The following is a 14,599-nucleotide window of genomic DNA, read 5'->3' on the forward strand; positions in this document are numbered from 1 at the left end:
TTTTCCATAATGTTCCATAAGATACATTATATCATATATATATATTATACTTTTTTTTAGTGAGATATAGATATGATATTCATATTTTTATATTCACTATATATATTATATTATATAATTAATTTTTTTTATTCTTTATAATTAAATATTAATTCATTGTAATATGTTTTATATACATATAGATAATAGTTGTGTTTACATATGTGTTTGCTAATATTATAAAAAGATATATCTTTATATCAATAAAAAAAAATAAAAAGAAAAAGAAACCTTAGTTTTTCTTTTCTACATATATATATTCATGCTAATTAATTTTTTTTTTTTTTTTTCTTATTGTATAGTTTGGTGTGTATATTATATATATAATATGCATGCATAAGTATAAAGAAATAATATGTGCTTATAATTTTTTTTTATATTATATTAGTCATACTATGTTATATATATAAATATAAATATATATATATATATATATATATATATATATCTTATGTGTTAAGTATTATTATGTTTTATTAAGTTTTATTATTATTTAGTTTATTATTAGTTATTATTATTATTATTTAGTTTATTGTTAGTTATTATTATTATTAATTTATTGTTTCAGTGGCTGTTTACATCATCTTGTAAATTTCCATTATAGTTTTAATTTGTATTTAAATGAATAATGGGTAAAAGCAAGAAGAGAACTGTAAAGGTTATTGACCCAGATGCTCCCCTTGAGTATAAAGGATCCCCTATAGAAGAATGTGTACATAATAAGAGTACAAGAGCTATATCTTTAGTACATGCTGTTATTGAATCGTTTGGAAAGAATATTCAATGTTTTAGGAATTTAATAATTTGTTCATATAAGTATAGAAGAATGTTACGAATAACTGCCAATAAATTCGATGAAATTCATGATATGTTAAAAGCAGTTATATACCAAATATTGAATAATTTCATTTTAAGATTTACCATATTTAATGTTTTTTGGCTTAGAAAATGGGCTGAAGATAGTTATCGTTTAACTGGATCATTTGGAAAATTTTCTTTTAATATTACAAAGAATACAATATCATTGTTTCTTGATATGTATAAGCAATTAAAGGATATTTCTAATGTACATATGCCTGATTTAGTTAAGAAAGTATATTGTTTAGATGATAAATATAAAGCCCAAGCTGTTGAATGTTCTGAGGAAGTTAATGCAGAAAGTGTTGTTTACAGATATAGTTTAATTGAGTTAATTGAATTAGATTTCTATGAATATTACAAGGAAAATTTTTATTTGTATAATACCATATGGCCTGTTGAAATCAGAAACAAATCTCCTGATTTAACAACTGATAGTAAAGGTAGAGTTGTGATTCCTTGGATTGTTTTTGGAAATTCCTTTAATTTCTATTTATTTGTTTTCAATATCTTGACGTTTTTTCAATGGTTTGTATTTGAAGTAAAAAGTTTTTTAGTTCATGTATCAGGTTTAATCAAGTGGTTGAATATCATTGAAAATAAACAAGTTACTATAAGATATATGTTTTGTGCGTATTCCTTGAAAAACGTAGCTGCAGATGTTAAAGAAGGAATAGTTTTCATTGGAAATAAGGTTTCTCAGATTGTTGAAAAAAGGCTTCCTTGCCTTCCACGCATACAAAACGTTGCATGTAAAATACTTGATATTGATATGAATGTACAGAAGGTTCAGAAGAAAGTTGAAGAAAATATCGAACCAAAAATTGAACCAAAAATTGAACGAAAAGTTGAAATCAAAGTTGAAATCAAAGTTGAAAAGAAAGTTGAAAAGAAAGTTGAAATGAAAGCTGAAATCAAAGCTGAAAATGTTTTAATGGAAGATATTGTTAAGGATTGGAGACTTTCCCTATACGATAAGAGTAAAATTATTGCTTTACTTGCATTGTTATATAATGAAAATGAGAGTAGTAGTGATGAATATTTAGATGTAAATAGAGATCGAATTATTGACTTGTTGTTTTTTCTTTATAAGAATTGTATTGAAAAGAAAGATTTAGAACTCTCTGTTAGGTCAAAAATCACTGATATTTTATGTTTGCTGTATGAAGTAGATTCTACTGTTTCTGAAGATGATAAGTTGATAAGAAAATATGTTATAGAAATTCTTTCTGTTCTTCTTAAAAAGAAATATAAGAATGAACCCTTTTTTAAGATTAAAAGAAAAAAAGTTATTGACTTAATATATTTCTTCTTCGTCACAAAGGATAAAAAAGCTGAAGTTTCGGATGTGAACAAAATGATGATTGAAAAGAACAGTGGAAAATCATTTGGAACTATTATTGAAATCTTGGAACAAAGATTGAATGATATTAATCCTAATGTAAAAATGGTGAATGAGAAGAAAAATGAAAACTTGCTCAGTGTTGATGATGATATGGTTACTGATATTCCTAAAGAGGAAGAAATCAAAGAACTTGAAGCAGTAGTCCAGATTAAGGAAAATGAGTTAATTGAAGCAGTTGAAACAGCTAAAATAGCTAAATTGGATGAAACAGCTAAAATAGCTAAATTGGATGATACAGCTAAAATAGCTAAATTGGTTGAAACAGCTAAAATAGCTAAAGTGGATGAAACAGCTAAAATAGCTAAAGTAGTTGAAGAAGTTGAAATAGCTAAAGTAGTTGAAGAAGCTGAAATAGCTAAAGTAGTTGAAGAAGTTGAAATAGCTAAAGTAGTTGAAGAAGCTGAAATAGCTAAAGTAGTTGAAGAAGTTGAAATAGCTAATACATGCAAAGTTCCACCTAAACCTGTTGTTCCAAAATCAAAGAAAAAGAAAAGAAGATTGAAGAAAAGCCAGAATATAACTAAAAGCCAATGCTTATTTAGTGATGGAGAAATAGTTAATAATGATTCTTCTGACATCAGTGTAAAGGTTAATAGTAAGAAAAACGTTGCTGCAATTATTAGTAAGAAAAATGTTGTTCCTGAAGCCTCATCACAAATAAATGATAAGGATAAAGCTGATGACTTAATTAAAACTGTTATTAAGAAAAAAGTTATTCACGATGATTCTTCAGAAGAGAGCGAAAAAGAAGTTATTGTCAAGCAAGTTGTTAAGAATGAAGTTGTTAGGAATGAAGCTGTTGAAAATAATGTTGTTGAAAGTAAAGTTGTTGAAAGTAAAGTTGTTGAAAATAATGTTGTTGAAAATAATGTTGTTGAAAATAATGTTGTTGAAAATAATGTTGTTGAAAATAATGTTGTTGATAATGAAGACACCGATTATCCTTGTTATCCTGCAGATAAAAAGTTAATTATTTATTATGAAGTTGATAATGAGGTTGTTGAAAATGAAGACAAATGTTTATGTTTAGATGATAACGTTGTTGCTGTAAATGAAGATGCTGATTATCCTTGTTATCCTGAAGATAAAAAGTTAATTATTTATTATGAAGTTGATAATGAAGACAAATGTTTATGTTTAGATGATAACGTTGTTGCTGTAAATGAAGATGAGGATTATCCTTGTTATCCTGCAGACAAAAAGTTAATTATTTATTATGAAGTTGATAACGAGGTTGTTGAAAATGAAGACAAATGCTTATGTTTAGATGATAAAGTTGTTGATGATTATGAAGATATTTATTATCCTTGTTATACTGAAGACCAAGAAATAATTATTTATTATGAAGTTGATAATGAGGTTGTTGAAAATGAAGATAAATGTTTAACTTTAGATGATAAGGTTGTTGATGATTATGAAGATATTTATTATCCTTGTTATACTGAAGACCAAGAAATAATTATTTATTATGAAGTGGATGATGAAGTTGTTGTAAATGAAGAAATATGTTCTACTTCAGACAAAAACGTTGTTGCAACCAGTGTGGTTGATTGTGAACAGGTTGTCAATAAAGACAAATGTTCTTCATCAGAAAAAAACGTTGTTGCAACCAGTGTGGTTGATTGTGAACAGGTTGTTAGTAAAGACAAATGTTCTTCATCAGACAAACATGTTGTTACAACCAATGTGGTTGATTGTGAACAGGTTGTTAGTAAAGAGACATGTTCTACTTCTGAATCAAAGGTCGACATTACCAAAGAATTTGATAGTGCACGGGTTGTTAATGATAAGATATGTTCACCCGTTGTTGAAAAGGTCGATGAAAAAATGACGAAGTTGAATAGTGCACTCAAAGCTGATAAAAATATTTCTCCATCTAAGGATGAGAAAATCGTTGATGAAGTTGTAAACAAGAATTCTAACAATGTTGATAATCCTTCAGTTAAGACACCGAAAAAAGTTACTTTTATTGATACATTGAAACAAAGTAAAAATGGAATTAAAGAGAAATTATGTTCATTTGTTAATAAGAATATTTTAAGGAGAACACCAATGAAGAAGAAAGTCATAAGTGATAGCAGTAGTGATAACAGTGATTGTAATCTTAGTGTTCATAGTAGTACTAGTGATAATGAGACGTTGTTTGATTATAGGAAAAAACTTATTGAAGATATTCTTGAAAATGAAGAGAATGAAGCTGTTAATAATAATTCGTCTTGTGATTATAAAGAAAAGGTTATTAAGGCAATGTTAGGTAGAGTAAAAGAAAAAGAAATTAAAGAGGATATTAATATATGTAATGATGTGTCTAAAACTGAAGTAGCAGTGAGTAATAATAATTCAGTTAAGCCAGATGTAGTTTTTGAAGTACCTTCTACTCCACAATTGCCTATAATTAATCCTGAAGATATTAATAGTAATTTGAATGCTGAAAATTCGGTATCATTTATTGAGAATGAACCAGTTGTTAATGTTGCTCCTTCTTTTTGTGTTCAATCAGTTGAAAAACCAGTATCATTTATTGAGAATAAACCGGTTGTTAATGTTGCTCCTTCTTTTTGTGTTCAATCAGTTGAAAAACCAGTATCATTTATTGAGAATAAACCGGTTGTTAATGTTGCTCCTTCTTTTTGTGTTCAATCAGTTGAAAAACCAGTATCATTTATTGAGAATCAACCGGTTGTTAATGTTGCTCCTTCCTTTTTTGTTCAATCAGTTGAAAAACCAGTATCATTTATTGAGAATGAACCGGTTGTTAATGTTGTTCCTTCTTTTTTTGTTCAACCAGTTGAATCCTCTCCAGAGCGAAATTGTTTTACGAAAAATAAAAGGAAATGGTTGCGTAGAAGAAAATGCAGAAATGCATACAAAATAGTTACGAAATGTTTCGTTAAAAAATGTAGATCGAAAAAAGGTAGAAGAAGAGAAAAAAGAAGAAGAATAAGAAGAATAAGAAGAAGAAACCTTCGAATATGGGTGAAAGATAAAAGGGGAAATGTCTTTAAGAAGAAAAAGGTTTCTATGGTCAATTCTCCAGTGGTTCCATCTTCGTTTATTATGTCCCAGAAAATGTTGGATGCTGAATTGAAAGCAAAAATTGAACTTGAAAATTTTTCACAGCATCAAAAGCAGTTAGCTCATGAAAAAGTATTAGAAGAAGAGAGGAAATTAGCTGAACAAATAAGAATTCAAAATGAAATGAAGTTAGAAGAAGAAAGAAAGTTGGAGTATATGAGACAATTAGAACTTGAACGAAAAATTCAATATGAAAAGGAGTTAGAAGAAGTTAGAAGAATTGAACGTCAAAATGAATTAGAATGGAAAAGAAGAATAGAGAATTCTAAAATGTTTATAAAACAGCAGATTAATATAAATAAGGAAAACGTTGTTGTTCAAGATAATGTTGTTATATCTGAGAATATTATTAACGAGGAGAATGTTGTTGTGTCAAATAATGTTGTTATAACTAAGAATATTATTAACGAGGAGAATGTTGTTGTTCCAGAGAATAATTTTATTCCTGAAAATGTTGTTACAGAGAATAATTATATCTCTGAAAATGTCGTTGTGTCGGAGAATAATATTATTCCTGAAAATGTTGTTGTATCAGAGAATATTATTATTCCTGAAAATGTTGTTGTTCCAGAGAATAATTATATCTCTGAAAATGTTGTTGTGTCTGAGAATAATATTATTCCTGAGAATATTATTAACGAGGACAATGTTGTTGTATCAGAGAATATCATTATTCCTGAAAATGTTGTTGTGTCTGAGAATAATATTATTCCTGAGAATATTATTAACGAGGACAATGTTGTTGTATCAGAGAATATCATTATTCCTGAAAATGTTGTTGTTCCAGAGAATAATTTTATCTCTGAAAATGTCGTTGTGTCGGAGAATAATATTATTCCTGAAAATGTTGTTGTTCCAGAGAATAATTATATCTCTGAAAATGTTGTTGTGTCTGAGAATATTATTATTCCTGAGAATATTATTAACGAGGAGAATTTTGTTGTATCAGAGAATATTATTATTCCTGAAAATGTAGTTGTGTCGGAGAATAATATTATTTTTGAGAATATTATTAACGAGGAGAATGTTGTATCAGAGAATAATTTTATTCCTGAAAATGTTGTTGTGTCAGAGAATAATTATATCCCTGACAATGTTGTTGTTCCAGAGAATATTGTTGTGTCAGAGACCAATATTTTTCCCGAAAATGTTGTTGTGTCGGAGAATAATATTATTCCTGAAACTTTTGTTGTACCAGAGATTAATTATATCGCTGAGAATGTTGTTATGTCGGAGAATAATTATATCCCCGAAAATGTTGTTGTTCCAGAGAATAATTATATCCCAGAAAATGTTGTTGTGTTGGAGAATAATTATTTCCCTGAGAATGTTGTTGTTCCAGAGAATAATATTATTCCTGAAAATTTTGTTGTTCCAGAGAATAATTATTTCCCTGAGAATGTTGTTGTGTCGGAGAATAATTATATCCCCGAAAATGTTGTTGTACCAGAGATTAATTTTATCCCTGAAAATGTTGTTGTTCCAGAGAATAATTATATCCCTGAAAATGTTGTTGTTCCAGAGAATAATTATATCCCTGAAAATGTTGTTGTACCAGAGATTAATTTTATCCCTGAAAATGTTGTTGTTCCAGAGAATAATTATATCCCTGAAAATGTTGTTGTTCCAGAGAATAATTATATCCCTGAAAATGTTGTTGTACCAGAGATTAATTTTATCCCTGAAAATGTTGTTGTTCCAGAGAATAATTATATCCCTGAAAATGTTGTTATGTCTGAGAATATTACAAACTTGGAGAATAACACCAATACGGAGAATTATGCTGTTAGATCTGATGATGATATTAATGAAAAATATGTTAGTCCACCTGACGATATGAATGAAAGGAACTTTTTTAAAAGAGAATGTGATGAGGATTATCAAAAGATTTTCAATGAACAACCAGGTACTTGTGCAAATGATGAGAACACTCCTGTATATTTTAATGATGAGAATAGTATGTATCAACAGAATGTTCTTAATGAAGAAAAGATTACGAAAGAAGACGTCGAACTTAATAATCCTTGTGTAGATGATCAGAACAATGCTAAAGGAGAGAATCTTTTTACCAATCAGTTCGTGAATGAAGCATCACATAATAATCAAGTAAATGCTGAGGTGAACAACACTGGTGATGGTGGTGCTGTTAATGTAGAAGCTGAGAAAAATGTACCAACAGGAATAGATGATTTCGTTAATGCTGATGAATTTGATACTGAATCTCAAGTATCAGAAGTGAATCCTAATGAGAATATAACAGATTCAAGTAAGGAAAGTTCTGATAGCGATGCTTCATGTACTACATATGGTGAAAATCAAAGGAATAGAGATGATGAAAGAAGTTTTGATGAAGACTATGCTTCTGCTAGTGTAACAAGATCATCGTGTAGTTATGAAGAAGAATTTGTTGATATTGACAATAGTGATATTGAATATTCTATAATGTTTCCAAATAGAAAGAGAGTAGAATATCATCCGTATTACGCTGATATGTTAAATAATATGCCATTTCCTGACACATATATGATTCCTAATCCAAATGAATTTACTGAGCATGAGGATTATACAAAGTTGAAGATTAACTATCCTGTAATGGATACATTAGATAAAATAAGATCCTATTTAAAAGAAAAGGATGCAATCATAAGTTACAAATGGAAAGAAACCAAAGGATTTTTGTTTCAAGCAGTAAAGTTTTTTAAAGCTTTGAAAGATCGTGTTAAAAAGAAGTTTAAGTATTCTCCAAGAGTCAGTACATATCATTATTATGCGACTAGAATATATGAGCTTATGTCTACGTTAAGTTTTTCTACATGCAAGAAAGTATATATGTATTTGGATGATGTGAAGCCTCATGTATTAAATGAATTAGCACGAGATGATTTCATAGAACAAAATAATACAAGAAATTTATCTTTTGAAATAAGGAAGAGTGAGAAATTAACAACGAAGGCAATACGTCTACATTTCTTAATATGTGTAGATTATTTGATTGAAAGTATGACTATTATTATGGATGAAGATAATCAGAAGGCATTAGATAAATATAAGAAATCTTATTTTAATAGACTTGGTAAAATCGTACCAGTTTATGACATGAAACATCCATGTATTTTGGATCTTGAAAAACTTCTAAAAGGATTATCTGTTTTATGTTTTAGATTAGATGAAGCGAAGTTATTTATTAGGTATTGTGATTATGATATGGATAGAATAATAAGGGGTTCAACTTCTCATTTGAATTGTTTTAATTTGATTGTACGTCATTGGGCTTTTCGATTGGAAAGAGTTTGTACAGATTCAGGTAAAGCATGGGAATTGCCTAATGAATTATTTCCAGAGTTACATAAAGAATCAATGATTATTAATGAGGCAAGAGTTGATAAAACTCTGAGAAGACTGAAACCACCTGTTGATGACAAGTTAATAATTGACGTTTTATTAAAGTATAAGGCTGCTATAGAGAATGGTACCTTGCGTCCTTATGATGAAAGATGTATTAGACATCCTAAGGCTATGTTCAGAGTTTATTTATGTACTAAACTATTATATGATAAAATATGTGAAGAATTGGCATTATACAATGTTGAAATAATAATAAATAATGATTTGTTTGAAGTTATATGTTCTAAGCATTTTGGTGTACTTCACTCATGGGAAAGAATAGAGAAGTTGAATAAAGAAATAAATGAGTGGAATATATATAACTTACCTTTATTAGAAGAAGTACCGAATTTATATTTGGACGTGTTTAAGAGAAATTCTGACGATGAAGAGCCAAGATATGAAGCTTTTGATAGACTTATGGAAGTGCACTTAGAAGCAACTAGAAAGGAAACAGAACAGAATTATGCTAACTATCTTGCTAAATGTGAAGGCGTTGAATTTGTAGAAAATAACGAGGAAAATAATAATATTTCTAAAGTCGAAGAAGTCATATCAAATGTGGAACATGTACAAGTACAAGAGGACGTTTCAAATGTGGAACAAGTACAAGTACAAGAGGAAGTTTCAAATGTGGAACAAGTACAAGAGGAAGTTTCAAATGTAGAGAATATACCATTGAATGAGGAAAAGATAAAAGTTGAATTTTGTAGTGATGTATATGAAGCAAAAGAATTAACACTTGAAGAACCATTAGTTGAAAATGTACAAACTGATGAGACCAAAGAAAATAGTAATTTATTTAAAAATTTACATGCATTTTTACAAAAAGAATTAGATGAAAGTGTTAAAAATGTACAAACGAATAATAATAATTCATTACAACCACAACAACCATTATTTAATAATAATTTGACTCAGACAATTTCTCCAGTACCTGAGACTTTAGAATGTTCAGAAAATTATTCACACTTACATGAACGTCCAATATATGGAATTCCAGAACTTGGTTTTCAAACAAGCAAGATCAGTTCTTTGCTATCCAAAAATGTCCAATGTAATACTATCCCATCGAACAATTTGGAGATGAGCAAGACACAATTAAATTTATTTTCTTCAAACAATTTGGAGATGAACAATCCACAATTAAATTTATTTTCTTCAAACAATTTGGAGATGAACAATCCACAATTAAATTTATTTTCTTCAAACAATTTGGAGATGAACAATCCACAATTAAATTTATTTTCTTCAAACAATTTGGAGATGAACAAGCCACAATCAAATTTATTTTCTTCAAACAATTTGGAGATGAATAACCAACAATCAAATTTATTTTCTTCAAACAATTTGGAGATGAACAAGCCACAATCAAATTTATTTTCTTCAAACAATTTGGAGATGAATAACCAACAATTAAATTTATTTTCTTCAAACAATTTGGAGATGAACAAGTCAGAGTTGAATTTATTTCCATCAAATACTCTTGGCTTGAATAACCCACAATTAAATTTATTTTCATCAAACAAATTAGACTTGAACAAGTCAGAGTTGAATTTATTTTCGTCAACCAATTTAGACTTGAACAAGCCACAATTAAATTTATTTTCATCAAACAAATTAGACTTGAACAAGTCAGAGTTGAATTTATTTTCTTCAACCAATTTAGACTTGAACAAGCCACAATTAAATTTATTTTCATCAAACAAATTAGACATGAACAAGTCAGAGTTGAATTTATTTCCATCAAATACTCTTGACTTCAACAAGTCTGAGTTAAATTTAACTCCATCTAATAAATTTCAGTCTAATAATAAACCATTTGATTATTATGCACATGACATAAAATCCCAAAACAATTATACATATGAAGATACCCAAGAGGATCCAAATTTACTCACTCCATCGTTTGGAAATATATGTTATGATACAGAATCTCAGTGTAAAGATATAGTAGATACACATCAAAATAATTCAGAAATTTGTACTCCATCATTTGGAAATGAATATGGAGTATTAAACTCTGAACATAATAATAAATTGAACGAGATACACAACAATGTGGAATCTAAGTTTCAGACTGAAGATAATATTCTATATAATACAAAATCTAAATCATTAAAACGAGGAAGAGATAATTCATATGATAAAATAAAATCTGATTCAACTTTTTTAAATGTTGTAGACTTGGAACATTTACAAAATGGTGTATCTAAAAAAGTAGATTTAGAATCTGCAACATATGATAATATAATTGATGAAAAAAATAAAATAAATCATATTGATAATAAATTTCATTCCTTTGAAAAGGAACAATCAGAAACTTATGAAATTAATTGTGATTCAAAAAATTTTAATGATATTGATGTCATGGAATTTAATATATATAAAGAAGGACATGAAGAAGCATTTAAGCTTGCAAAGGTACCTTCTTCTTCTTCTTTAAAAGAACAAGTAGATGAACATTTTGAAAAAGAATCAGCTATAGTGCAATTAGAAAATGTGATTAGTTACACAAGTGAAGATGAAATGAATACTGTTCAAGATATACCAACAAATATAAATAAGGAAGAAGAAAAAGAAATAATTGCATCTACAGAAGTAGAAGTTAATAAATCAAAAGAAGAGGAAGAAGTAGTATTAGAAATTATGGCAAGTCCTATAGATGAAGTTAAAGATATTAATTCCATGGAATCATCTAATGATATATTAAAAAATAATGTAACGAATATATATAATTGTTCCTTAGATATACGTAAAAGAAAAAATACAACTGAGATACCATTAGAAGAATCTTCATGTGAAAAAGTTGTAAAGAAAGTATGTATTGTAAAAGATGATAATAAAGAGGTAATAAATAATAAGAGTAGAAACATACAAAAGAAAAAAAATGTGAAGAAAAATAAAAGGAACATGAATAAGAAACGTGTCTTATTATATAAAATTAAAATTTCAAACATTGAATCAGTATTAAATCAATATGATGATAATTTAAAAAACATTATAAATAATAATATGGTTCCAGTTAAGGCTGAAGAATCTACAAATGAATCAGAAGTCGTAAAGACTGAAGATGAAAATATAAATATAAATATAAATATAAATAAGAATATTATGAATGATGTTCCAATTACACAAGAGGAAATTAATATAAATTCAGATGTAGTAGAATCTAATCTCATCGAATCAAATAATGATAATAATAATAATTATATTAATAATAATGATGATGTTCTATCTAACACAAAGGACAATACATCAATGAATTCAAATATTGTAAAAAATCCAAGTATGGTAGTTCATTATATTAATCAAATTATATTTTTTTATAACAGTATAAGGTATAGCAGATTTAATTTATCTATTGATTTAAATATGATTAACCTTAAAAATAAAAAGTCAAAAATAAATACAGACAAATTGATAAGAAGTAAATGTATTCATAATAGATCAAAAGGTTCAATCATCAAAAAATATAAGAGTATGAAAATCAAAAGAAGTGTAATAAAGAAGATATTTATGAAAAAAATTATTCACAAGAGAATTGAGAATAAGGAAGATAATACTGTGAAGAATATGAAAAAAATTATAAAAAAGAAATCAAATAGTAATAATAATAAAAAAAAATATATGCATACCACCAATTTAATTATTCATTATGTATTCTCCAAATTTTATCGTCGTAATATTATTAAATTCAAAAAGTTTCTAAGGAAACATAAGAAGTTATCTACTACCAAAAAATCTACTTTATCAAATATACAAGAAGTTAAAGAAGAAGTAAAGGACAGTACATTAGAAATACCAACACCTGAAGACAATTTAAATGTTAATAAAAGAAAGGCCACTACTGTTGCTGTTTTAAGTTCTGAATTTTTATGCTGCAGGTGTACTAAAAAAATGTGTACTGGACATGATGATTCAGAAAATAATGTATATATAAAGATAGATGTGAAAGAAAAAAAAGATGTCGTTGTAGACGAGGTAAAAGAAAATGAAGTAGTTGTAGATGAGGTAAAAGAAAATGAAGTAGTTATAGATGAGGTAAAAGAAAATGAAGTAGTTGTAGATGAGGTAAAAGAAAATGAAGTGGTTGTAGATGAGGTAAAAGAAAATGAAGTAGTTGTAGATGAGGTAAAAGAAAATGAAGTAGTTATAGATGAGGTAAAAGACAAAAATATAGTTTCAGATGATGTAAAAGACAAAAATATAGTTTCAGATGATGTAAAAGAAAAAGATGTAGTTGTAGATGATGATGTAGAAAGTTATATTATAGATAAAATATTAAGAGAATGTCTTAAAGAGGATACAAATAAAGGTGCTGAAGAATATAATTCCATGCTTAAGTCTAATAGTAGAAGAAAGAGAAAACGTTTTGTCTTAGATGAAGATTTATATTCAGGATATGATAGATATTTATACAAAAGAGATAAAGTGTGTAAGAATAAAAAAATTGTTATTGATAATAATACACCTAAGGAAAAAAAAAATGAGAATACTACTAAGTCTACTTTATATGGTTATTTTATAAAATTTGTTAAGAAGTTAACATTCGGCTATAATTTAAATGTGAATAGGAATGAGACATCTACAAAAAATACAAATGAAAATAATAATAATAGTAATACAGAAACCGAATCAGGTGGTTGTATTACACGATTTATGAAACGAATAATATTTGGAAAGAATAGAAATAATGAGAATATTGCATGCAAGGATTTTAAAAAGTTTACTGTATCTGAACGTAAAAAAATTATGCAAGAAGAAAAAGTCAAGGAAAGCAGAAATATTTTTAAATATTTTTATAGTCGAAGTGATCATATAGCTAATTATTCTGAAGAAAAGAAGGTTAAGAAGGTTGAAAAAAATAGTAAACATGATAATAAATATAATAATGAATATGTCAGTAGACACCATAATAAACATCATAATAAACATCATAGTAATCATCATAATAAACATCATAGTAATCATCATAATAAACATCATAGTAAACATCACAATAAACATCATAATAAAAATAAGAATCAAACTGAACAGAGACCTTCTATATTTAAAAAAGTTTATAATTTTTTAAAGTCTCTTACAAAAAAGACTGATACAGAAAGTGTACCAGTAGTATCAAATGAAAATAATGATGTTAATATAAAAAATGTTAATGTAGATGTTCCTAATGTTGTACCTAAATCCATCATGAAATATCAGAACCCATCAAAGCCAAAAAGAAGTAAGTCACCCAGGAAGACATCCGATAATTTAAAAAAGAAGATAGTTACTTTTTGCCCAAAAATTAAAAGATGTAGTCATAGTAAACAGAAGAAGTTGAAGGAAAAAGAAAATAATTAAGTTTTTCTTTTTTTTTTTTTTGTCTTTTCACAAACGTGATAGTACTTATATAAAATAAATAAATAAATATATATATGTATATATATATGTATAGGGGTATACATATATATATATATATATATAGTAAGGAATATACCAAAATTATATAGAAGCCATGTATAGGGGTTATATTATAGAGGGGTTTATAATATAATTTCTGCACTTTATAAATGAAGTTATGGTATAAGAAATAATAATGTAGGGAAACAAAAAGAAAAAAAAAAAAATACAAAGTACTATTATAATGTTTAAAGGTGAAAAAAGAGATTTAAAATGAAAAAATATATATATATATATATATATATGTCTACATGTAATAATATTATTAATAAAAAGGAAAAATATACCAAGCATATACAGAGACTAAGTAGAGGGGTTATATTATAGAGGGGTTTATAATATAAATTCTAGACTTATAAATTAATGTATGGTATAAGAGAAGATGAAGTAACG

General features: G+C 27.1%; 1 protein-coding gene across 1 annotated transcript; it reads left to right on the forward strand.

Moving 5' to 3' along the window:
- Positions 1-667: 667 nt before the first annotated feature.
- PADL01_0525600 (conserved Plasmodium protein, unknown function) lies at positions 668-14,107 on the forward strand (the record flags this gene model as incomplete). The annotated part of the gene is made up of 1 exon (XM_028685630.1): positions 668-14,107. One exon carries the CDS (start codon positions 668-670, stop codon positions 14,105-14,107), a length of 13,440 nt encoding a protein of 4,479 aa, XP_028537110.1.
- Positions 14,108-14,599: the final 492 nt, after the last annotated feature.

The sequence above is a fragment of the Plasmodium sp. gorilla clade G2 genome (assembly GCF_900097015.1).
Source record: "Plasmodium sp. gorilla clade G2 genome assembly, chromosome: 5".
In the NCBI taxonomy this organism is placed as follows: domain Eukaryota; phylum Apicomplexa; class Aconoidasida; order Haemosporida; family Plasmodiidae; genus Plasmodium; species Plasmodium adleri (nom. inval.).